Source organism: Pseudorca crassidens, chromosome 2 (assembly GCF_039906515.1).
Source record: "Pseudorca crassidens isolate mPseCra1 chromosome 2, mPseCra1.hap1, whole genome shotgun sequence".
Taxonomy (NCBI): Eukaryota; Metazoa; Chordata; class Mammalia; order Artiodactyla; family Delphinidae; genus Pseudorca; species Pseudorca crassidens.
In genome coordinates this window covers 14,089,165-14,113,352 of record NC_090297.1, presented here as the reverse complement: position 1 = coordinate 14,113,352, position 24,188 = coordinate 14,089,165, and the positions used below count along the sequence as shown (strand labels likewise).

Sequence of the window (24,188 nt, the reverse complement as noted above, 5' to 3'; positions counted from 1 at the left end):
CATGCCGTTAACTGCCACTGTGGCCTCAGACCTCAGTTTCCCCATATGGACCACAGGACCAATCTTACGGGGCAGATAAAAGAGAACAGCCTAGTGGGCTCTGGAGCCAGACCATCTGAATCCTAGCTTTGCCACTTTCCAGAACCTACCACGGGGCCTGGCATGTGGTAGGGCTTAATTAATACTTGTTAGATGGGCGGATGGATGGATGACCCTGGACAAATCCATTTCCTCATCTGTAAACCAAGGTCACAAGGTAGCCGCCAAGACTGGCTGAGTGAGAGCTGGTATGACACTTAGCCCATTCACGGCTGGCCCACGGTAAGCGTTCATTCTAGGTAAGCCGTCACTGTAACTATTATAGGAGGGAAAGGACAACGAGGCTTGGCGTACTGTGATCACAGCCGTGTGATTAACTTCACACTTAGAGACTATCTTTCATTAATTCCACATGGGGGAAATTGTAAATATGTAAATCCCTTTACAGGTTCCTCCACGTTAAGCTCCAGAGAGGAACAAAGGGGACGATGCGCAAGGGACGTCATGAAGAGGCAAGAGGAGGGGTGGTGGCAGGAGAGAAACTCCCCCTTCCCATGAAGCAGCGGCGGGAGCTGTGGGTGAGGTGTCTGGAGCCCTGGGTGCGGGTCCCAGCTCAGCTGCTAACCTGACAGTGTGATCTGGGCAATTTTCTCCCCCTCTCTGGGCCTCAGTTTCCACTGCCAACTCTGATAGTCCGCATCTAAGAAAGCCTGGGGGAGAAGGCAGCTCCTGCTTCGGGCTGCCCCTGGTAACACATCTGCACAGGCCCCGGAGAAGACCCCAGCACAGGGCAGCCTGCCTGTGGCCTTCAGCTCACATGACCCCGGAAACGGCAGAACCTTGATCCTGATGCTTTGCTTGGGAGCTTTGACTGGTCAGTGCTGCGGCTATGAATGGCCCCCGTGGCCTGTCTCCCCCATCACATTGGGAACTCTCCAAGACAGGGCTGTGCTTCCACCATCAGACTGGGGCATCTAAGGACAAGGGGTTTCCTGAGGACAGAGTCGTGTCCCTCCTCTCAGACTGAGAGCGCCTCAGGTTGGGGGCTGTGTCTCCCCCATCAGACCGGGGAATCTCTAAGGACCTGAGTGTCCCCTTTCTATCTCTGCCCACCGCCCTTAAAATTGTGCCCTGCTCGTGATTCCTACACGTGGGCTGGTATGAACTGATCCACCTGCAGGAATCCGATCACTTGAAGTGATGTCACAAAAGGGTCCTTTTGTCCTAAGCTGTCCTGAGCTTGTTTCTAAGAGTTGTTTCCAAGCAAAGCCAGGGCCATCCACGTGCTGAGTCCCTAATCCTACCAGGCTGGGTTCTGGGGGTGGGTGAGGGCCTAGGCCCCGAGGGAACCAAGCCTCAAGGTCATCTAAGCCTCTCATATGACTCAGCTCTGCCTGTTGGCCCCTAACCTGAGTTAGGCCTCAGTGTTCTCATCCATGACATGGGCTGAAGGAGCTTTCCCTTCCACTGAGAAGGAGGGACTGGCTTCCGAGATGATTTCTCCTCGCCGCCAGCCAGTCTCTCAAAAAGAGAGCATGTGTGGGCGTTTCTGAGAGGCAGGAGGGCAGTGTGAGTGGGTACAATCTCGGGTTCTGGAAACGATGGGTGAACCCAGGGTTTGACGCTCGAGTAGATTAGTCTATAGGAAGCACTGAGAACAGGGTCAGAACATCACAGAGGCTCAGAAAGCTTAGCTGTCCTCATCCACATTGTTATTAAACATGCTGCATGCCTTGCTGTTTTATTATGTTTATTGTCTGTCTGTCCTGTTACACTGCCAGCTCCACTAGAGCAGGGACCTGCATCCCTGTGTTCACTGATTTATCCCAAGTGCCGAGAACAGTGCCTGGCCCATAGCCGGCACTCCATAGCTGTGTGTTATGTTAGAGCCAGAGGACAGGCCCAGAGCTTAGATGAGTAAATGGCTTTTCTGTGAGATTCTGCTGGGCAGACTCTCCGTGGAGGCTCTGAGGTTTGGAAGCACCCACTTCCCAGGCTGGGTCTGAGGCCAGGACCCGGGGCAACCCACGGGGAGGAGGCAGGTCCTCTCCAGGCAGCAGCAAGCCGGTTAGTGAGACAAGCAGGTGCTCAGCAGAGCCCCAGCTGGGTCCCCGACCGCATCCCCTTGGGCTTCTCTAAGAACAAGGGCCGAGGCTACCTGGGCAACCGTGGACCTGCGATCCTGGATGAGGGAGGGGTATGCTGGCCCCGCAGCCCAAGTGGGGCCCATCCTCCCCCTGTTGCCCAGGTGAGCTATGGAGAAACCCCTCCTGCTGGGAAGACAGACATGGTAATGAACCTCTCTTGGTGGAGAACCCCAAGACCACAGAGATTGCTGACCATGTGTAGCTGGCCTGTCAGATGGGGGAAGGAGTACAGGGAAATGCCAGGGATTTCTGTATAAGGCCCTAAACACCCCCTCGCTGCCCCCTTCCTTCAGGAAGTGTTTGTAGCCTAACCCGGAGGTTCACACACGCAGAAGCACACACAGCCTGACCCTGCCCTCACGTCCGCCCCACACGCAGCCCTCTCCCTGCCCTCTAGCAGCTGTTCACCTCCTGGTCCCCTCGGCCCCTGGCAGACCCTCCATCTGTCTTCACACCTTTGGTGGGAACCTCCCGATGGGTCTCCAAAGTTCACGCAATCCGTCACGCCCTGCACAGCCCCTCTGCCCTGAGGAACGGGGCGGAAGCCTTGAGGGTCTCTCAGAGGAGGGGTGAGGGTCCAGCTCAAGTGGGGAAAAGGTCGGCTTTGGTCTGGCTGCTCACCTTAGTGGGTCAGGCTCTCTCCGTTCTTCTGCTTCCCTCCCTGAGGTTCAATTCTGGGCTCAGACAGTGCGTGGAACATCTCTTTAATACCATTGCTGAACCATAGGCTCCGGAAGCCAGGGGCCCCTTAATCTGCTAGTTTCTCCTCTGTCTTGTGACAGAAGCGCTGCTCTGGGGACGAACCTCAGCCCACGTGGAGATGGGTGTACACGGAAGAGCCGTGGTCAGGGAGCCGGGTGCCCCGGACTCTCAGGCCTGGCCCAGCCGACGCGTCCTAGCCCTCCACCTGTAAAGTGAGCTGGAGGCCCACTTGATCTCAACACCCCTCTTCAGATTTCCTCCAATATGTTTTGTATCATAAGGCCAGGCCTGGACCACATTCTCGAGTGTGGACACTGTGGGTCTCTGCAGCCATCCTTACCCAGCCAGCTCTGGATCCTGTCATGTCTAAACCTGGCTCTGGAAGGTTAGCTTGGCCAGTTAGTCCTTGGCACTAATGAGATGGAGCTGGTGGCCTTGAACCCCAAAGAGGCCAATTAGGTTCTACTGGAAAAACATTCTGGTCTACAGGCTGCATCACCCTCCCAACGTGGGGCCCACGAGGACCTGCTGCTTCCCCCCGGGAGCTCTCCCTTCAGCTGCGTGGGTTCACTGGGCATTCAGCTCTGCACTGGACCTGGCCTAAGTGCTTTACCTAGGTCATCGCATTCAGTCCTCAGCAACCCTATGAGGTAGGGGCTAACATCACCCCATTTCACGGATGAGAAAACTGGGGTGTAGAGAGGGAAAGGGATCTTACCCATAAGTAAATGATGGAACTGAAATACAGTTAGTCCTCAACCACACACGTTAATTGAGGCAAATAGGAATGACCCCCAAACATGCAGAAATCGAACATTTGGGGGAATATTTTAGACCAACGGTAGCCAGTTTTTTCTATAAGGGCCAGTAACGTTTTAGGCTTTACGGGCCATGTGATCTCTTTTGAAACTATTCAACTCTGCTGTTGTAGCACAAAGGCAGCCATAAATAAATATGTAATGAACGGACATGGCTGTGTTCCAATAAAACTTTACTTACAAAAACAGGTAGCTGGGTGGAAGTGGCCTGGGGGGATGTAGCTGACCTTCTCTTTGGTCCTTTTCTTTAGGTAACACATTTCTCATACCAACTATATTGTCCTGGAATGGCCGGGGTGGTGGGGGTGGGTGCGGGGCAGGGGTGAGAGAACTAATGTTTATTTGGCCCCTATTCTGTGCCAGGCTCTGTGCTAAGTGCTTTGACCTGTTAGCACATTGAATGCAGAGAATACCCCTCTTAGGAGGTTAGCAGCTCTCTGTTTAATTACTCTTTTGTTTAATGGGAGATAAACTAAGGCTCAAAGATGCTTACTAGCCTAACACCCTGAGCAGAGGAGCTGGGATTTAAACCCCCTCCAAGCCTCACCTTTTCTACCACGTTACAGCTGTTCAGATAAGTTTGCACCCCATGTGTTCTCACCACAGACATGACAGAGGTGTCTCAGAAAATGGGAGGCAAGGTAAAATGAGACTTGGATTCAATTCTTTCCCCCACAGATATTTGAGAGTCTGTTATAGCGACAAAAATGAGCTCAGCAGTTCTTCCAATTTACTAGGATTTCGAGCATCACTGAGTCCTGTTCCCCAAACCCTCCAATAACCACATCAGCCTCAGCCTTGTCTTTCTGGCTTCATCTAAAGATGGTCCCACCGCTTCTAATAGCACCGTCAGGCGATGAGTGACTTAACCAGCAACCAACCACATGTGAGTAAACAGAGTTCCAAGACCCAATGAGAGTAGAGTTCCCAGGCTAGAACCATCCCTCCCCTCCCCACCCATTGCCACAGTTCTCTCCACCAGTAGTACATGGTCCTTTCTTTCACTCATTGGTCACTCCTAGTGACCAAAGTGGGAGACGGAGCCCAGGATGGAATCCAGGAAAGACTCCCGATTCTAGAACAAAGCCCCAACCAGTCAGCATCCCATAGGAAATGGTGCAAGGCTTCCATCAACGTGCCGAAAATGCCTGACTTTTATGGACTGAACAGCCATGAGGGGGGTGATGGGCCAGTTTAATAAGCTCTGGGTGGTGAGAAATATGGAAACCTGTGATGGAAACCTTTTCTCTGCATCTGCCCGCTGGGTCACCCAGGTCTGTGGCTTGAAGAAGATAAACCCAGGGTGAAGGGTCACAGAATAGTGACAAGTGCAGGTGGAAGGAGCACCCCCGCCTCCCACTTAAACTCTCTCAAGGTGTCCAACAGCCATTCTTCCCCAAGGGAGAGTCAGCCTGTGTCCCCCAGAGCCCTCGCTGGCTGGACTGGCGATCATCTGGTGATGGGACCTTGGGCGGGGTGTGGGGACACCTACCTGAGGAGACAGGCCATTGCTGACAGGGTTCATGTGGTTGGAGGGCGCTGCCGGGTTCATGAAGCTCTCGGAGTAGCTGGTGAAGCTGTGGCGAGCTCCGTAAGCAGAGCTGGTGTCTGCGGCTGCAGCGGCCGCAGCCAGGCCCCCCTGGTGCATGGTGGACGGCGGGAGGGGCTGGGGCCGGTGCACAGTGCTGCCCCCATCTGTGGAGAGACCCAGGAGAGGGCCTGAGCAAGTGGCCTCACCCCAGAGGGCGAGGGAGGGCAAGTACTTCCTGTTTGGAAGGCAAGACCTGAGCCTCCTCCTTCTCCCAGCCTCCTTCCATCAGATGGAGCGGGGAGGGGACCACCTTCTCTTGCTACTTGGGATGGGACGACTGGCTTCCGGGCAGGACACTACGGACTGGCAAGTCTTGACTGACCACCAGTCAACATTCCAGACAACCTCTAGGCACCCACTACGTGCTGGCCTTGTTCTCAGTGGTTGGCACGTAGTAGGTGCTCAATAAACATTATCTGGACTGGAAGTCAGATCTCCGTGAGGACTGTGTCAATCTGCCCAGGCCTGTCCCCATAGCGCTTTATGAGTGCCGACCACTCACCAGGTGCTCTTACAAATAGTGTCTAAAGGTATGAAGCAATAGTGATTCCCATTTTACAGATGAAGAAACTAAGGCTCAGTGGGCTCAGGGCCCTTGTGCAAGGTGACAAGGCTAGTGAGTGGGGGGTCAGAGTTTGAACTGCCGTTCTGTTCCTAGCTGCGGGGCTGCTCTTCCTCTCTGTCCCAGCCCTTCCACGTAGGCCTTCCAGCAGATGGGACCATCACCATTGGCCACAGTTCAATTTCTCATCAAAAATCACAGGGAGGCCTCTCCTCAGCTTCTAGAACTCTAGCCTGCCAGTCCTTTAAGAGGAGGCCACGGGGCTCCATGAGGCCGAAGTCAAGTAGCAGGATTCTTAATGTGTGCTGGGGGCGGAGGGTGGGAAGGGGAGGGCAGACTGGGGGCCAGGAGCCAGGGAGGGAGGGGAGTTACTCTTCTCTGCCCACCATCATCTCTTCTGCATTTTAATAAGACCCAGAAGACGCATGTGACTTTACAGTTTGAGAAGCTCTGTTCTAAACAGGTGCATGGAGGCGACCTTGTTTATCTTCACCTGGGTGCAGAGCCTAGTAGTTCAAGGGCAGGACCCCATCTCTTCTGTCTTAATAGTCTGTCCCCATGAAAGCAGCCAGGCAGCCATTAAAGAGAAACCAAACACCCTCTTATTCTTTCTTTGTTACGGAAGGAAGGAGTGGGTGGGGGTGGAGGGGAATGAAAAGGTGTGGCTGAGATGCCTGGATGGGGCTGCGCACTCACCTTGGGAGATGGTGGTGGTGGGGTAGGTGGAGTCTGGCAGCTGGTAGGGGGGCAGCGTGGGCATGCCGGTGGGCGGGAAGCCGCCTGGCAGAAGGTGGTTGAATGCTGCCAGCTGGTTGGCTCCTGCCTGTTTACGCCAGCGGGCACGGCGGTTACTGAACCAGACCTGGGGGATGGAGAGCGGAGCATGGACAGCCCTCAGCTTGGCTCCTGGCAGGGAGCTGAGGCACGGCTATACCCTCCATCCAGCCAGCATCCTCTTCCGTGGGAGGAGATCCTCACCTCCCTGCAACTCGGAACAGTTTGCAAAGTGATTTCATAGGTACAATCCCATTCTGTCCTCCCGACCGCCCAATGAGGAGGTCATTATCATGATCCCCATTTTACAGATGAGCAAACTGAGACCCAGAGAGAGTGGGGGACTTGTCCACGTGACAGGGTGGGTCGGCGAGGCACAGCCGGGTCTGAGTGACTCTCAGTCCAGTGCTCTTTCCCTGCAGCTGCTCCCGCCGTCAAAGATGTGTGACCACCCTTGTTCATACACATGCTCACTCCTCACCTCCTCCAGGAAGCCCCCAAGGAGGAGGCCGCAGATCCAGAACCCACCTGAATTGAGACCCACCTGCCACACTCAGATGTGAAAGTCTAGTTCTTTGTCAGGAGCCTGAGACCCTGCTTGGCTTTCGCTGCATGGGCCCCCTTGATTAGGAAAGCCCACCTTCCACAGACACAGGGATTGATTAAGCACCAGTGGGAAGATAACCTAACATCTTTTTTTTTTTTTTTTTTGTGATCCGTGGGCCTCTCACTGTTGTGGCCTCTCCCGTTGCGGAGCACAGGCTCCGGACGCGCAGGCTCAGCGGCCATGGCTCACGGGCCCAGCCGCTCCGCGGCATGTGAGATCTTCCCGGACCGGGGCACGAATCCGTGTTCCCTGCATTGGCAGGTGGACTCTCAACCACTGTGCCACCAGGGAAGCCCAATCTAACATCTTTGGGTCTCCCTTTCCTCCAAGACCTGTGCTAGCTCTTCGTACGTCTGTTCATACATAGACCCGTGAGGCCTGCCCTTCTAGTCCCATTTACAGAGGGGAAACTGAGGCTCAAAGAGGTCAAATCACTTGACCAAGGCCACACCACTAGTCTGTAATAGATGTGAGGTTCAAACTTCAATCAGTCTGACTTCCTAGAACCTTCGTGTCTGGATTTGCAGCAAATTCCCTGGGACAAACCAGAGAAATATTAATACAAGAATGAGTGTGAAAAACGGGGCTGCTGTGAGAGAATGCTTCTCCACCTCTGGACTTTGCACACGATGTTCCTTCCAACCTAAACGCTCTTCCAGGGCTGGCTCCTCGGCCTGCGGGGCTCAGCAGAAATGCCTCCCCCCTGCTCCAATGAGGAATCCCTGCCTCAAAAGTAAGTCCAGGCAGGTCCCCATCCCCTTCTATCAGGAGGCCTCCAGCTGTGAGCTGCCTCATACAAACAATTATTGTCTTTATCTGTTTCTTTGTTTCCCCTTCAGGCCCTAAGCCTCACAGGCAGAAGCCAAGAATTCCTGGCCCATGGCTCACAGCTCTATAGGAATACTTGTTGAATGAATGAATGAATGAATGAATGAACGAACAAACAAATGAACAGTGGAAGGCAGAGATGGCTCTGGTGTGCCTTTGCTGGTGTTTGGCCACAAGGCTCAGTAGGGAGTCCCCCCACTGGTGGGTGAAGACACGGATCCCCTGGCATGGATCATTTAAGACACCCAAACCTCTGGACGATGTCTGCTGACCTGAGGGCGGTCTCAGCAGGGACGGAGGGGTGTTTATGGCCCCTGGTATCGGCTGTCCTTTCTCCGAGGGGAGAAACGGTGTTCAGCTTACCAAGCTGGATGAACAGGGCAGCTGTTCCTTCCGTTAAGGATTCACAGAAAAAGGAGATGTGGCAGCGAAATCAAGACCAAAAACTGGCTCCCAAATAAAATGAAGGTCCTGGCTTTTCCCCACCTCCCCAAGGCAGCGAGGGCTTCCCCACGGGCGTCCTGGGCGGGATAGATGTCTGCCAGTCCGACTGAGGCAGTGTTACCTGCTCCCTGCTTCAGACGGAGGGTGTGGGGAACGGCTTTGTTTTAAATCAGCATTTCCCAAAGGGTGGGGCTCCTACACTCCGAGGTGGAGAGACATCCCCAAAGGTGAGTAACACAGATGATAAATAACCCTGAACCACTCCCATCTCTTCTGGGCCTGGGGCGTGTGGAAGAGACAGTCTCAGCTTGGCGCTCAGCATCCTTCCTAACACTCGCCAGTCTCCCTGTTTAAAGCACAGGGAGGACGCCCTGGCAGGTGATGTATTCCGGCAGGACTTTCCCATGCTGTCTTGTTTTCCCTTGTGTGAGTGTTTCCAGTTGCCTTCCTTTTTATGAGAGTGATATGCATGTTTATTTTAAAATACACTGATTTGGGGCTTCCCTGGTGGTGCAGCGGTTGAGAGTCCGCCTGCCGATGCAGGGGACACGGGTTCGTGCCCCGGTCCGGGAAGATCCCACATGCTGCAGAGCATCTGGGCCCGTGAGCCATGGCCGCTGAGCCTGCGCGTCTGGAGCCTGTGCTCCGCAACGGGAGAGGCCACAGCAGTGAGAGGGCCGCAGACCGCAAAAAAAAAAAAAAAAAAAAAAAAAAAAAAACAGTAATTTTATTTTAAAAAGTAAATGACAATACAGATAATACGCAAACGTGGCCAAAGTCCTGAAGATGGTCAGAGAAAGACTTAAGTTTGGGACGCCGTGCTCTAGTTTCACTGCATGCAGCTGTTTCTTCGGCATGGGTCATCTGTTCCTCAAACAAAGAGGACTCAACCAAGTTGGAAGCGTTCTCGCCCTTCCCCTTCCTTTCCCTTCCTTTTCCTCCTCCTTCCCGCCCTCCTTACTTCCTTCCTTCCCATCTCAAACTGTTCCTGGGACTCCACTCTGTGTCAAGCAGGACAGTAAGGATAGAAGGTGAGCAGGACACAGTCCCAGCCCTCAAGCTGCCCTTGGCCTGGGCACGCGACAGATAAGTCAAAGGACAGCTGCTCTCTGGTGCAGTCAGCTCAGATGAGGTGGCAAGCAAGGTGCTATAAGGAGGTCTGAGGAGGGGTTTCCAACTCCTCTCAGCATCCAGGAGGACTTCCTGGAGGAGAGGACACGTCTTTTGCTTTTTTTTTCCTCTCCTCGCTTCTTCCTCACTGTCCTGTCTCCCCAGGACTGCCTCCACCACAGCAGGCACCTCCGTCCTCACAAAGTGTGACATGATGGTTAAGAGCAGGGACTCTGGAGCCCAACTGCCTGGCTTTGAATCCTGCCTCTGACTCCTAGCTAAGATGGGCAAATTCCATTATTCCTCTGGGCCTCATTTTCTTTGTTGCTAAGAACCACCTACTTTCTTGGTGGTTCTGGACCTCAAAGGAGTTAACACAGGCAAAGTGTTTACTTAGAACAGCATCTACAACTCTTATTCTGCTGGAAAGCCTCCGATGGCTGAGCTGGAAAGGCTCTTAGCCAGTATGTACTTCAAGCTTCCTATTTACGTATGGGGAAATGGAGGCTCCAGGAGGGACAGTGGTGGCCCCAGTGTCCCACCCAGAATCCCTGCTCAGGGTTGAGTTCTTTAAAAGTAGAGGCTGGATTTTATTACTTACTTTTGGTCCTTCCCTCAACACCTAGCCCTGGTAGCAGGACACTGTAGGAAGCATCAGTTTACCGAGTTGAACATTTCACCTGGCCCTTCTTTCAATGTAGCACCGAGGAAAAGGACACGACGGACAGACTTGGGCTCGGGTCCCAGGACAGTCACTTATTACGTGTGTCTTTAGGAAGTTGCTTCTCTTAGAGAAATCTCAGGTTTCTCACCTACGAAGTGGAGAGACGAATCGTCCCTACCTCCTAGGGTTACAGTGAGAATGATGAAGATTATGTATGTAAGGTGCCGAGCGTCGTGCCTGGCGCATAGAAATGCATCATAAATGTCATCTAGTGTAATGAAAAGATGTGGCGTAAGTTATTACTTAGCCAGTCCCTCTAGTGCCTCCAAAATGCAATTCTGTTCAGAGTGCCCAGCCCACCCCCAGGCAAATAGCAGGGTTATGATTTGGGGCCATATGTAAAGAGTTGCACACAGCCCTGGTCTCTTGGTGCTGGTCATCTGAAGGGTGAGATGTTTTCATAGGCAGTTGTGGGAGACACCTGGGGTGGCCTCGGGACCTATCAGACCTGCAGCCTCTGTTTCTAGAAGAAACACACAGGCTCAGGGATCTTGGAGCTCAGGACGAAACAGATCTGTTCACCTGCAAGGAAGATGTATGCAAAGGTGGCTTCGGGACCCCAGGTGTTTAGCAATGAAGATTCTTCCAGGGAAAGGAGTCATTGGGCCCTAGGCATGCGTCCTCCTGCCTCACGCCCCCTTCCTACCCTTCACGGTGGTTGGGCTTTCTGTGGGCTGAGATGGGGCGTCTCCACCAGCCATCGGGGGTACCATATAACACCACATAATGCCCTGCGGGGCTTCACCAGGAGGCTCCCGACCCTCTGCTGGGGGGCAGGGCTGGAAGGGAGGCAGAGGGGGTGACATACTTGACTGATAGAACCCCGCCTGACATATATTTACCTGCTTCCTCGCTTGCTTGGACATCAGCCCCATGACAGCAAGGATTTCTTGTCTGCTGAATCCCCTGTGCTTAGAACAGTGTCTGGCACATAGCAGGTACCCAACATGACTGCCAGATGAATGACCCTGGAGTTTCAAGGGTGGCCAGAATTGGAACCACTAAGAATAGGTGGAGTTTAATACTAATGGCCCCTACTCAGGGCACTTCTGTGTGCCAAGCACTTCCTGACTCTGTGTCTGTGTGTTTACGTGCAATCATTTAATCCTCAGAACAAAGTGGACCCTATTTTTGTCATCTCCATTTTGCAGAGGAGGGAACTGAGGACCGAGGGAGTAAGTGATGGAGCTAGAATCCACACATGGGCGTCTGGCTCCGAGACCACTCTGAACCACTCCAGTATCCCGTCTCCCGGCACCATTGAAATGTGATGGCATAGGACTGCAAAACCCCCGAATCACGGGCTCTTAGAATCAGACGCCAAGACCTTAGAAGTCATCAGCCCTAAAATCAAAGCGGTGCTCAGAGGGTTTCAGGTCCCTGCTCCCTTGTCCACAGCAGGAACCCTCTCACCAGGCTCTCCGATCCACTGGACATTGCACTTTTCCTTGAACACTTCCGGTTACAGGGATCTCATCACCTCACAAGACAGCTCTGATAGTCAGTAAGTTAGGATCCTAGAGCTTTAAGGGCCTTAGTGCTCATTTAGCTTGATCCCTTTATTTATAGATGGGAGACTAAGTCTCAGGAAAGGAAGCTGACCTGTTGAAGGTGACACAGCTGATCAGAGGCAGAAACCGATGGGAACCCGGCCTGTGGCTCCCAATCTTGTGTTTTTGTCCCTGCAGACCTTTATATGGGATTTAGGACATGGTCCTATCGGCCCTGGTCTCCCCACCACTCCGAGGGGCCTCTCAGAGCAGCTGTGTCCTCCAAGCCTTCTCTTCTCTGGGACAAATATTCTGTTATTCCTGTCTTGATTTTGGGGTCCGCCTTTATTTATTTTTTAAAAACTCAACATGTATTGATCCCTCCTCGGCTGGGATCAGGCCAAGTTCTCAGGCTAAGGGTTGTGGGGAGACCCCGCCCCACCCTGGGGAGCTCAGAGCCTGAGGGGGGAGGTGGAGGACGGCGGCCTTGGTCCCCTCACCATGAGTCTGCCTGAGCTCTGGCTGCCCCCCCTGTTCCCAGGCCCCCCTCCATCCTTGGACCTTGAGTGACACCTGTTTCTGAGTCCCCTGGGCCAATAAAAGCACTGCCCTGACAGCCAAGAAATTTTACAAGGAGCGGTCAGGCTTCCAGGTGGTGGGAAGCAGCCATGGCCACCAGACGTGGGAATGAGAAAGCACCCAGGAATGTGCCCAGAACAGCTGCAGGGGGATCAGAGGCGGGGGAGGGAGGCTGGGGGCTGGGGGGCAGGCTCGGGTATCACCCCGGAGAGGAGGGGAAGGAATGAGATGAGCTGGCTGCTGCCGCCTGCCCCCTTCCCCTCAGGATCTCCCTCAGGGGCAGCCAAGGGTCCCCGACTCCAGGATGAGGGTGGGGAGGGCAGAGGGAGGTACGCGGGTCCCCGGATTGCTTAAATGCCACTTTGCTTCTAGAACTTTATTGCTTTGCAAATCCCAGGCTCTGAGTCCATTTCTTCCTTCTGAATGGCTAGAACCTGGGCTTGGCATCCATCAGGCTTGAGTTCCAGGCCCAGCTCAGCCTCTGCTGGGCTCTGTATTCCCCCCATGTCGCTTCTCTGAGCCTCAGCTTCTGTGCCTGCGGCTTGGGGAGTGGCCATCCCGACCTGAGAAGGCGGTCTGCGCTTCCACCAGGTCACGTGGAAGTAGCCCCCAGCACTGCCGCTGGCATAAGGTAGGTGCCCAAGCAAGGCTGGTCCCCCTTGGATAAGATGGAAGCGCCCCCAGTGAACAGTTGGGGGCGGGATCTCTGTAGACCCGCCTCCCCCATTCACAGAGAAGCCGGGCCAAGAATGGGCCCCCACAGGAGCTGTTCATCAGACCCCTCTCTTCCTCCTCTGCACCCTCCCCGACCCACCCAGCCTGAGCCCGTCCCAGCCGGGCCCCTAGAGACTCTGACTTAGAGAACTGTAGACCTCGTGGAATCCGAGAGCACAGCTTGGGGAGCGGAGGCAAGTCCCCCCACCCCACTGCAGGCCTTGAACCCCAGACAGACTCTGCTCTTTCCATGCCCTCCCTTCCCCCAGGCCCACTGATTAGGAGGCACGCACTTTGAGGGTGCAGAGGGCGTGTTCTAGGCCTGCCCACCCTCCCCCGCATGCTTCTAACTCACCAGGAACATGCTCCCAGTCGGCTTGCATGCTTCTCATAACAGGAAACTCATTACCCATCTTAGGAAGCTACGTCTCTTCTGGAATGTGTGTCCTGATTACTTCCTCCCCTCCTCAGAGATTTGGAGGCTTTTCTACTCCCCGAGCTCCCTCTCTTGTGGCTGAACCAATGTCCTTCCTTCCTCCCTCCCTCACCCTTTTCTCCTCTCCCTTTCTGTCTCTCCTCCATCCCTCCTACCCCCTTCCCCGCCCCCCCACGAAGTTCTTGTCGGCAATCCAAGTCCTCACTGCCGCTCCTGGCTTCCCTGGGACTGCCTAGGGATTAGTTAATCAGTCAACATTCGCTGCCCATTTACTCTGTACCAAGTGCCAGGGCAATACTTGCCTACACGGTTCCTGGATCACTTGCTGCAGAACCTCCATCCCCACCCTGGGGGGTGCCCACTAAACCCTCTGACCCTGGCCACTCCCACCTTCCCAATCCTGGTCTCCGGATGATGCCCACAGCACAAAGCCCCAGGCGCCCCCTCACCTGCACGCGTGCCTCCGTCAGCTTGGTCCTCTGCGCCAGCTCCTCCCGGGTGTAGATGTCCGGGTAGTGAGTCCTCTCGAAGGCCTTCTCCAGCTCCTCCAGCTGCTCGGCTGTGAACGTGGTCCGACTGCGGCGCTGCTTACGTTTCAGAGGGAGGTCGGGTTCTGACTCCACGTCCGAGCCCTCATCCAGACGGTTGCCTACAGCCAGGTGAGAGGGAGGAAGAGGGTGGGGGCCCGGTGAGATGGACGGGTGCTTTGTGCATACCTGCAGGCCACCACGGCACTGAGTCTCAGATCCCTCCTGAGCACAGGAAGGATGTTCCCCCCGGCACTATTTATCAGCCTGAAGGCTGGGAAGCAACCTCTCTGCCCAACCTTAGGGGATTGGTTAAATACCTTATGGCCCAGCCATTCCTTTAAAAAAATAACCCCTGTAGTTGGGCATTTAGGTTATTTCTACTGACACGGAAGGATGTCCATGACATAGCACTCGGGATGGTTTCATGATGAAACACACTTGTCAAAATTCCTAGAACTATAGTCTCCAAAAGGGGGAGAATTTTACTGAATATTCACTGCACCTCAATAAACCTGACTTTAAGAAGAAGGCAAGGGGGTATCCCTGGTGGCGCAGTGGTTGAGAGTCCGCCTGCCGATGCAGGGAACACGAGTTCATGCCCCAGTCCGGGAAGATCCCACATGCCGTGGAGCGGCTGGGCCCGTGAGCCATGGCCGCTGAGCCTGCGCATCCGGAACCTGTGCTCCGCAACGGGAGAGGCCACAACAGTGAGAGGCCCGCGTACAGCAAAAAAAAAAAAAAAAAAAGAAGAAGGCAAGGTACAACCAGTGTGTGGAGATCAATCCCACTTTTGGAAAAAGTGTGCATAATACATTATAGAACACTACACTCAAAAGACCAACAAATGTTAACCTTCAGGGTGACAGAATTTTTGTTTTCTTTTTAAAACTTATTTATAGTTTAGTATTTCTTAAATGATGATCATTTAAACAATGACACTATTGCATTTTTGGAAAATATTGCAAAAACTAACGAAAGGAAGAACGGAAAGGTTGGAGGAAGGGAGCAAATGCTTGTGCCAAGGGCTGGCAGTCAGGAAGCCTAGATTCCAGGCTTGGTTCTCCCCCAGATGCCCTGAACTGTGACCCTAGGAAGGCTACCTTTCCTCCTTGGGTCTCAGTTTCCCCATTTACAGTATGAAGCGTTTGGACTACGTGACTTCCACACCCAGGCCCTTCTTGGGATGTTCCAGGATCACTGAGTGATCTTACAGGCTGGAAGAGACCTCACCTGATGACCTTGACCATAGCCATGACTCCCACCACATCATCCCCATTAATTTCCACCCTGAAGCCTAGGGGTAGGTGAAGGCCTTTGCTTCTGTGCAGAGAGCCCAGGAGTCGGGCCCTGGATGGGCTGTCAGGACAGGAATTTACTTCTGTCCCAGGTCCAGGTGATGGAGGCTGCAAGAAGGGCTTGATCAAGCTCCTCGGCCGTCAGGGCTGAAGACACCCTGGGGGCTGAACTGACTCTCCACCCCCATCAAGCTTGGGCCTCGTGCCCATCCCTGATCCAGCAGAAGGAATGCTAGCAAGGAGCCCCCTAGCCAGGGCTCTGAAACTGCACCCTCAGGAGCATGGGGGAGGGGGCTGGTGAGAAGAGGAAACCAGGGAAGGGAGAAGAGAAAGCGGCAGAGATGGTCTTCCTCCTCCCCACTCCTGCTTTCTCCCTTTTCTTGTTTCATTTCTCTCTCCCCTCCCTTTCCATCTCCATCTTTGATATTTGTGGAGTACATCTAGGTTTTGTCATTCATTCATTCCCCAGAGCATTGACAAAGCACCTGCTATGGTGTCATGTGCAGACTACGTAAGCTGTGTTCTGGAAGCTCACCTGAGTCAAGTTGGAAGAGCCTCAGAGATCATGTGCTCACACCACAGATGGGAGAAACTGAGTCACAGAGAAGTAACATCACACACCCAAAGTCCCTCAGCAAGTGTCCACACCCACACTCAGACCCTGCTCTCCTGTCCCCCATCCTGTTCTTACCCAGTGGCTTCAAATGTTGGTTATACAGATAGGTCTAGGCTCCTCCCACAAGGGACAACTGTCCCCCATCCCTGAAAAAAACACAACACCTAATGCAACCTCTTAGATGTCAAGTGGAGGTGAAGGGAAAGGCATTCCAGGTGGGGGGAAGAGCATGCGCAAAGGCCTGGCGTGTCAAAGGGCAAGATGCGTGATGCCATCCCCATGATGCTGCATCCCCCAGAGGCGATGCTCCTCTGCCCCAGACCCCCTTTCCCCCATCCTGCTAACACGGCCACCGGGAGGTCATCCCTGCTTTTCATTGGCTGCTGATTGTGACGCCACACAACAAGGAAACCAATGGCAAGGAGACCTGCCTTCATGGCTGCCTGCCTCACCCCTAAAGGCAGACACCTGGGGTCGGATCCAGCCACCCCCCTGCCCTTTCCCAGCTCCCTGTCACTAAGAGGAGGCCAGAACGGTCACAGCTGGCATGCTGGGGTGCTTTCCCCAGCACGTCTGGGGCTCAGAGCCAAATATAAGTAATCCCAAGGGTTCACTTCCTGAAACTCACTGCATAACTTCATTTTCTGACGTTGACAGGAGAGAGCCCTTGGGGCCTCAGAAGGAGAGAGCTGAGATTGGCAGGCAGCAAGGGAGGCCAGCCTGTAGATGGGGAATGGGACACCGGGCTCTGTCCTCCAGTGGGGACCCTTGGGCTCGGACAGGAGCTGAGATGGGGAGCAGGGCTGTTGGGGGCAAAACCTATGGGCAGAGATCGTACTCAGAGCTGTGAGGTCAGATCGGGGAGGAGATGGAGAGCCCCAGCCTGATGGAGAAGGCACAGCCCTGTCCTGGGAGAACCCCCAGACTGATTAAGTCTCAGTTCAGTTTAGAGCAGTGCCGTCCAATAGAACTTCCTGTGATGATGGAAATGTTCTAGGTCCGTGCAGTTCAATACGGTAGCATCAGCCACGTGTAGTACCGAGCACTTGAAATGTGTCTAGTGCAACTGAAGATCCGAGTTTTTCATTTTATTTCATTTTCCTTCGAATTTACTTAGCCGCACGGGGCTGGTGGCTACCCCACAGGACAGCGTGTCTTTAGAGCCGCTGGTCTCTCTTTTTAGCAAGGAGAGGACAAGCCTCAAGATCCTTCTGCGTGCACTCGTCTCCAGGTAGAATTAAATGACATTGTTTGTTTTTAGGATATTTGTTTTTATGGTTCCCATCTGTTTATAGGACGTGACAGGCATATTTCATTTACAAGAGAATTTGTTTCTTTGAATTCAGTTTTTTTTTTTTTTTTTTTTTTTTTTGGTACGCGGGCCTCTCACTGTTGTGGCCTCTCCCATTGCAGAGCACAGGCTCCGGACACTCAGGCTCAGCGGCCATGGCTCACGGGCCCAGCCGCTCCACGGCATGTGGGATCTTCCCGGACCGGGGCACGAACCCGCGTCCCCTGCATCGGCAGGCGGACTCTCAACCACTGCGCCACCAGGGAAGCCCTTGAATTCAGTTTTTAAAGATACTTTTGCACCAAGTAAAATATTAAGGAAATAACAGAATAGGCTGTAGGACTGTAACCAAAATCATGAGTGCAGTTAGCAAATGACTGACTGGAGATAAGTTCAAGGTGCTTCTGTTACTAGACCTTGCCCAGCCTCAGTGCCCAGTCAGGCCCCAGGCGCATTGGATGCTCTTGCCATCTAAAGTACTTCTGGCTTTCTAGGTGCCTCATGGAATTCTGTGTTTATTTCTTCCTCATCTCCCTGTCCCTCCTGCCCCTTACTGAGCACAGATCTGGGATCTCCTCGAGCCCAGAGAGGCACCCAGATGGAAACCCAGACTAAAGAAGGCAGAGCAGGGCCCACAAGTCTCTGTTGATTGAAAAGATCTGGAATGATCCACTAGGATGATGGTGGTTGCCATAACAACCTTCCGGATGCTGAGTGGGGAGAGCAGGGCCGTGTCCCAGTAGCTGGGAGATCCAGAGAGATCTCAAGAGAGCTGGACTACAGTCTGGACTGCAGGCCCCTGGAAAAGATCTCCCGCCTCCATCCTGGCCCATCCCAGCAGAAGAGCCCCCCCATGCTAGGTTGGAGCCACTCTTTGGTATGCCATCCTCATGGCAGGTCTATGAAGCTGGCACTATTGGTTCTTTTACAAATAGGGAAACAAAGCTCAGAAAGGTTCAGTAACTTGAGAGCGGCCACATAGCCAGTAAGCCCATGCTCATTCCTGGAGAGGGATGGGGCGGAAGGACAGGTTGAGAGGGAGTTTCGGGGACCCTCTGGGGCAGCTCTGGTCTAGTCAAGAGTCCTTCTCTGGGAGGCCTGACACCTGGATTCTGAGCTCTGTCTCCAGCCTTGCTGTGTGGCCTTGGACAAGTTGCATCCTCTCCCTGGACCTCCACTGTCTCGGAGGTACACATGAGGATAATGATACTTCCCTGCATGCCTCACTGGACTGCTGTGAGAACAGAATGAAATGAAGACTATGGGAGTAATTTGGAACATGTAAAGGGCACATGAAGGATTATTATTATTGACGAGGATAATGATGATAATAACAGAAAAAAGGAGCATCAACGCACTCCTACTCATCCAGCAGAACCCAGATGGCGGGTGTCCTCCCCCAGGAAGCCTTCCTGGCCCATCCAGGCCAGGCTGGTTTCACTGCTCATCCTTGGAGCTCTCAAAGCTCATCAGGAGACATCAAACTTGCCTGTTTATGGGTCTCTTGGTCCCACTGGACTGGGAGAAGGGACACAAAGAGCCCTGTTGCCACCACATCACCTTCACTTTGGTTTCCCCTGTGCTGCCTCTCCCCCTCCCCACCCCTGGGAACCCTTTAGCCTCTGAGTTAAATTAATAGAATTAGGTGGACTTGGCCACAGAGAGGCCCTGCTGGCTGGGGCTGAGTCCTCCATGCACTGGAAGCTGGTTGCCTCTTGGTGAAGCCTGGGCAGCTGGCACAGGGTGGGGGACATATAGGGAGGGGGACACAGGCTCACATCCATTAAACAGAGGCTGGATTTGGGGTGACCAGTGGGGGAGCAGCCTCCTGGCCATCTGCAGCCCCTGCCTTCCTGCTCTGAAGCAGCTCTGGATAGAAAGGCCCCAGTGGGGGTGGGACAGAGCCTGGAGCTGGTCTGGATAGCCCCAGGAGAGGAATATGATGAGGGACCCTCTCTCTGGGTTCCCAGATCCTGTCTTGCTTAGGGATGTGAGGAGTCCACTACAGAGCAAGGAAGAAACAGCCCCTCCCTTGGGGCCCTCCCGATCTTATGGGGGAAAAACAGTCTCTGGCTTAGGAAGCTTCCAATCTGATGGAGGAGGCCTCACCCCTGTGATAGGAATGTCCCAGTCTGATGGAGGAAACACTACTTCCAGATGAACTGGGGCCAGGACAGGCATAAACGAGGAAGACAGCTCCATGAGTTGAGAGCAGCCTGAGGATAGAATAAGGGATGAGCGGGTGACAAGAGCTGTCTGGCTTGTCAAAGCTTTAGGGTGGACGGAAGCAGGTCTGCTCAGGTCAGAGTCCAGCTCAGGCCAGGTTGATGGAAGTGGAGAGAAAATCGCTGGGGGGCAGCTCTCCTGTTCTCTACCCCAGCCTCTGCCCCCTCCTTTGAAGCGTGCTGAATTTCACAGCCACTGACATGGGGGGCCTCAGTTACACCAGCGAGGCCCCACCATCATTGGTCCTGCCCACATGTCCAGACTCACCCCACCACTCCCTGTCCAGCTCTCAGAGTCCTAAATGACCCAGCTGGGCTGTCTCACACCTCCCTGCCTTTGAACTCCAGCCTCCTCTGCTCGGAATGCCTCACCCTTTCATCAGTGCACTCCTGTTCACCCTGCAGAACCCAGCTGGTGGGTGTCCTGGGTCCATCCAGGCCAGGCTGGTTTCACTTCTCATCCTCAGAGCTCTCAGAGCTCATCGGGAGACATCAAACTGGCCTGTTTCTGGTCTCTTGGTCCCACTGGACAGGGAGATCCTTGAGTCCAGCAGAGACTGTGCCTGGCACACAGCAGGGGCCTAATGAAGCCTCCTTAAATGAATAGAGCTTGGCAGAATGCTCAGAAGGTTCCTTTCAAACTCTGACACACTGCAGCAGTCACGAGCCTATACTTGTGCATGCACTCTACAGTTTACAGGCCCTTTCATAGTTCTGACACTAATCTCTCCCAATGGAGTGTCAAGCAGGCAGGATTAGGCCCATTTTACAGATGGTCGGTGAAGTCTCAGGCCAGTGAGGCCAGGAAGAAAACCCAGGACTTGGGACTCCCAGCCCAGTGAAAGCCAACTTTGCTATAATTCCCAGGTGATGGAGAATTCCATTTCTGATCATGAAAACCCAGGTGGCTTCTTCTCCATCCCACCCTCCCAAACTTTCTCTGTTCTCCCTTTTGCCAAAGAAAAGCATGGAAATGAGATGGTCACAATTTCTGGACCTACCCACCTCTCCCTCAGAAGGTGGGAGGGAGCTGAACCTTCTCCAAACCAAGTCCTTGTCATCGAAGATCCGTGGAAGCCAGCAGTTGGCCCTGAGGTTTGGGGTCCTTATCTCAGCCCCCCCAACTCAGAGACGCCCTCCCACCCCGCTCCTGAGCTCCCCCGTCCCCGCAGCCTCCCAGCCCAGCCTTTATTACAGTTTAACATAGGCCGGCTCACAGCCGCAGCAGAGAAATGAATCACATAATAGTTGATATGCGTTTTAATCAAGTAATTCGGGCAGAGCCGAGAGCCAGTGAGTGTGGGCTGGGTGTCCCTGAATACCAAACAGGCCTGGGCGCAGGTCTTGGAAAATGGAAAAGTCATTTACAGCTCAGCTGGGGGCCCCGGGCCGTGGCAGGCGCCCTCCCAGCCCCTCCACAGGAACTGCTCAGCTGTAACCAGCGTGGGGTTCATGCAGCTCAGTAGGGCCGGCGGGAGCCGGACCAGACAGCACACAAGGCCTGGTGAAGTGGGTGGATGGAGAGGAGGGAATCAGACCCCTAGTTACACCTCCCTGGAAGCGACCCCTCCCACTCACCTTCTCTGCCCAAACTTCTCTCGGGTACCCTTCCCAGCACCAGCACCCAGGCATCCAGGTCACAGACCTTAGGAGTCCTCAATAACCCCTTTGCTCTCCCATCAAGCCTCACAGGCAGTCAGCCCAGCCCCAGAAGTGGGTGACTCAGCATCCCGCTTAGCTGCGAACCCACCCTGCCACCCCACCCTGGCCCTGCCCCAGAACCTGTCCATCTCTCCCTGGACTCCAGCAGTTGTCTCCGGCCCCAGCAATCGTGGGCCTTCGCACAGGCTGTGCCCTCCGCCCGGAACACCCTTCCCATTCCCCTCTTGGCCTGCAGTTTGCTGCTGGCTGGATCAGGGCATTGAAAAGCACTGCTGGGACTTCCCTGGCGGTCCAGTGGTTAAGACTCTGTGCTTCCACTGCAGCGGGCGCGGTTTGATCCTGGTCCTGGAACTAAGATCCTGCAAGCCCAGCGGCGCGACCAAAAAAGAAGAAAAAAAAAAAAGCACAGGCTCCCAACACAGTTTGCTTGGATTGTGTAGATTCCACACGTTGAAAATATGGATAATGATGGGAATCCCCTCCCCCCAAGAACCACGTTCCTTGCTTTGCAGTTTTTCCGCGGCACATAGCACAGTCAGATATGCCAAATATTCCATTTTACTGCCCGTCCCCACCCCCCTCCCCGCATCATCCTGGCCCTCACCAGAGTGCAAGCTCCAAGCAGCTGGGCGTTTTTGTCTCTTTTGTTCACTGCTGAATCTCCAGTGCTTGGCATAAAGTGGACACCCAAATATTTGTTGAATAACGGAAGGAATGAGTAAATGAGTGAGTATATTAAGGCCAGGAAAGAGTGCCAGGGACAAGCGCGTGCTCAGCAAGTGTGAGCTTCCATCAAGCCTCGTCATTTTCCCACTCAGTTTGGGACCACTCCTCCAGGAAGCCTTCTGGAGGACGGCACCCTCTCCATCTGGGTCTGGGGTGCCCACCTCTGTGCCCTCACGGCTGGAGCTCAGCCAAACTGTCCCCGCGGATTCATTTCAGTCCTGCTCTCCAAGAGGCCTCCCGAGGGGTCGGGAGGCATTGGTGAGGTAGGGGTCCAAATAGGTTCTGTCTGACTCCAAATCCTATGCTATTTCTCAGCGACTGACGGAGACCCAACTTCACTCTGCCAACTCCAGGAGGAGAGGGAAGGGAGGAGAGTGTCTTCAGGACGACTGGGTGGAACTCTCACTTTGTTCATAACCTAAACGTGAGAAAACTTTTCCTTCTCCCGGAAGTCCCCATCAAACCCCAGCAGGCTGCCTTTTTTAAAAACTCTGAACCTTTGGTAGCTAATTCGCATTACAAAATACGAGGCCCACATGGGGTATTCTCTGACTGTGGCTTCTATGCTCACAGTATGGTCCTGTCCTCAGGCACTAGAGGGCACTCTTTATACATTCCTGCCAGGAAGGGGACTATCTAGGAAGAAGGAAGTAGTACTGTTTGAAATGGTACTGTGTAGTTGCATCTCCAGAATTCAGAGCCATGTTTTCTCATGATGGATCCAGAGCTCTGTCTGCACCAAACTGTGAACCAAGCCCAAGTCACGTGTGGGAGAGAAGAGTGGGTTGGTAGAGGGCTGGAACTGCCTGAGCCAGTACTCAGTCAGGGGAGACTTCCTGGGGACAGAGTTCAAAACTAATGTTTGCCTGCTTAGGGCAAGAGGCTGAAGCTGAAGAGTGGTGATTAGTGCTGGGTAGACAGCAGAGTCAGTTCCCGAAAGGGGCTTTGCCAACGGGGCTCCACCTCACAGAGCGTGGCCGAGCCTGTCACCGGCAGACACTGGGAAGAGGTGGGCAGAACAGAAGCTGTGGGATCAGAGGCACCTGAGTTTGAATTCTGGCTCTGCGCCCTACTGCTCTAGATGCTGAATGTGTGATTGAATTCCAAGCCTCATTCTCATCCTTTCTAAAATGGGGGTAGTGATGGGAGTCAAGGAGGAAAGGAAGAGAGAAAACTATGTCCAGAGGCTGAGCTCCAAGAGTGGGGGTGATGGGCCCCCCCAGCCCTGGCTGAGCAGACCCCGTCTCTCTTCTCATTCAGGCAGAAGCCTGGCAGGCGGGGAGCCGGCACTCTGGGCTCAGTCCCCGACCTGCTGTGTGACCCTGAACGTGTCACTCGTCCTCGTGGCATCTCCATTTCCCCATCCGCCCACGGGAAGTAAGAACTGCCATCCGCCTGCCCCTCAGGCTGTCGGTGTAGCTGCACAGATGGAAACCTCGAGAAATCACCAAGGGGCGCCTCTGAGGCAGTGATCACAGCCTGCTGCCCTACTCACTCAGGGAAGTTACTTCGCTCCTCCGGGCCACAATTTCCTCATCTGTAAAAGGAGGAAAATCACATAGCGCTGACCTCACAGAGTCGTCATACGTGAAAATTAAATGAACTACTGCAAGACAAGGCTTACAACACTGCCATGTATACAGTAAGTGCTCAACATGTGTTAGTTGTTATTATCATTGCTGTTACGACTGATGCCCGAATACAATGAGAACTTCCTCTACCTCTGGGGCAAAAGCACATTTGCCTGGCACAAAACTCGAAGGCAAGGAATGCAAGCATGCATGAACAAATGAATGAATATCTCTTGGTCATTCCTTCCTTATTCTCCTACGGTGGAGGCTTTGCACAACCCCAGCCACATCCACGGACCCCGCATCCCATCCCCGGGGGGAGCCATCCCAGGGCAAGTGGTGCCCATGGAGAGGAGAGGTGCAAGGGTCTCAAGTAAGCCATCCAGCTGGGGCACTAATGCTGGCAGGCATGAAGGGACCAAGGCAGGCACTCAGAAAGCTGGGCTGGGAGAGGCCTGGGGTGAGGTCTCCAAATCAGTGAGGAGAAATGGCAGCACCTGGGGCCCCAGTGGCCAGACGAAGCCGCCCTGCGTGGCAGCAAGGAAGAGGCAGCTTGGCCACCCGTCAGAGCCCCACAAAGCCACCGTGAAAGGACCCCATGCCTGGGAAGTCAAGCCTGCCCAGACCCTCCTTCCTCTACCTCCCAACCTCCACTCCCCCTCCTCAAAGCTGGAGCCTGGAAGGCTGCAGCCACTGGAAAGTCGTCA

At 54.0% G+C, this 24,188-nt stretch overlaps 1 protein-coding gene and 1 long non-coding RNA gene across 2 annotated transcripts in view; both read right to left on the bottom strand.

The window, feature by feature from the left end:
• Positions 1-21,159, bottom strand: part of PAX7 (paired box 7) — a gene marked incomplete at its 5' end in the record, with an annotated part of 56,503 nt that extends 35,344 nt beyond the window's left edge. Inside the window, 5 exons of the mRNA XM_067715612.1 lie at positions 5,199-5,401; positions 6,556-6,721; positions 14,015-14,214; positions 20,524-20,612; positions 21,101-21,159. Of these exons, the coding sequence (XP_067571713.1) occupies positions 5,199-5,401; positions 6,556-6,721; positions 14,015-14,214; positions 20,524-20,612; positions 21,101-21,159 (717 nt within the window). The remainder of the gene's footprint in view (positions 1-5,198; positions 5,402-6,555; positions 6,722-14,014; positions 14,215-20,523; positions 20,613-21,100) is intronic.
• LOC137216232 (uncharacterized) overlaps positions 1-21,618 on the bottom strand; it is a 56,962-nt gene extending 35,344 nt beyond the window's left edge. The window contains exon 1 of the long non-coding RNA XR_010939654.1: positions 21,305-21,618. This is a non-coding gene — a long non-coding RNA (uncharacterized lncRNA). The remainder of the gene's footprint in view (positions 1-21,304) is intronic.
• Positions 21,619-24,188: the final 2,570 nt, after the last annotated feature.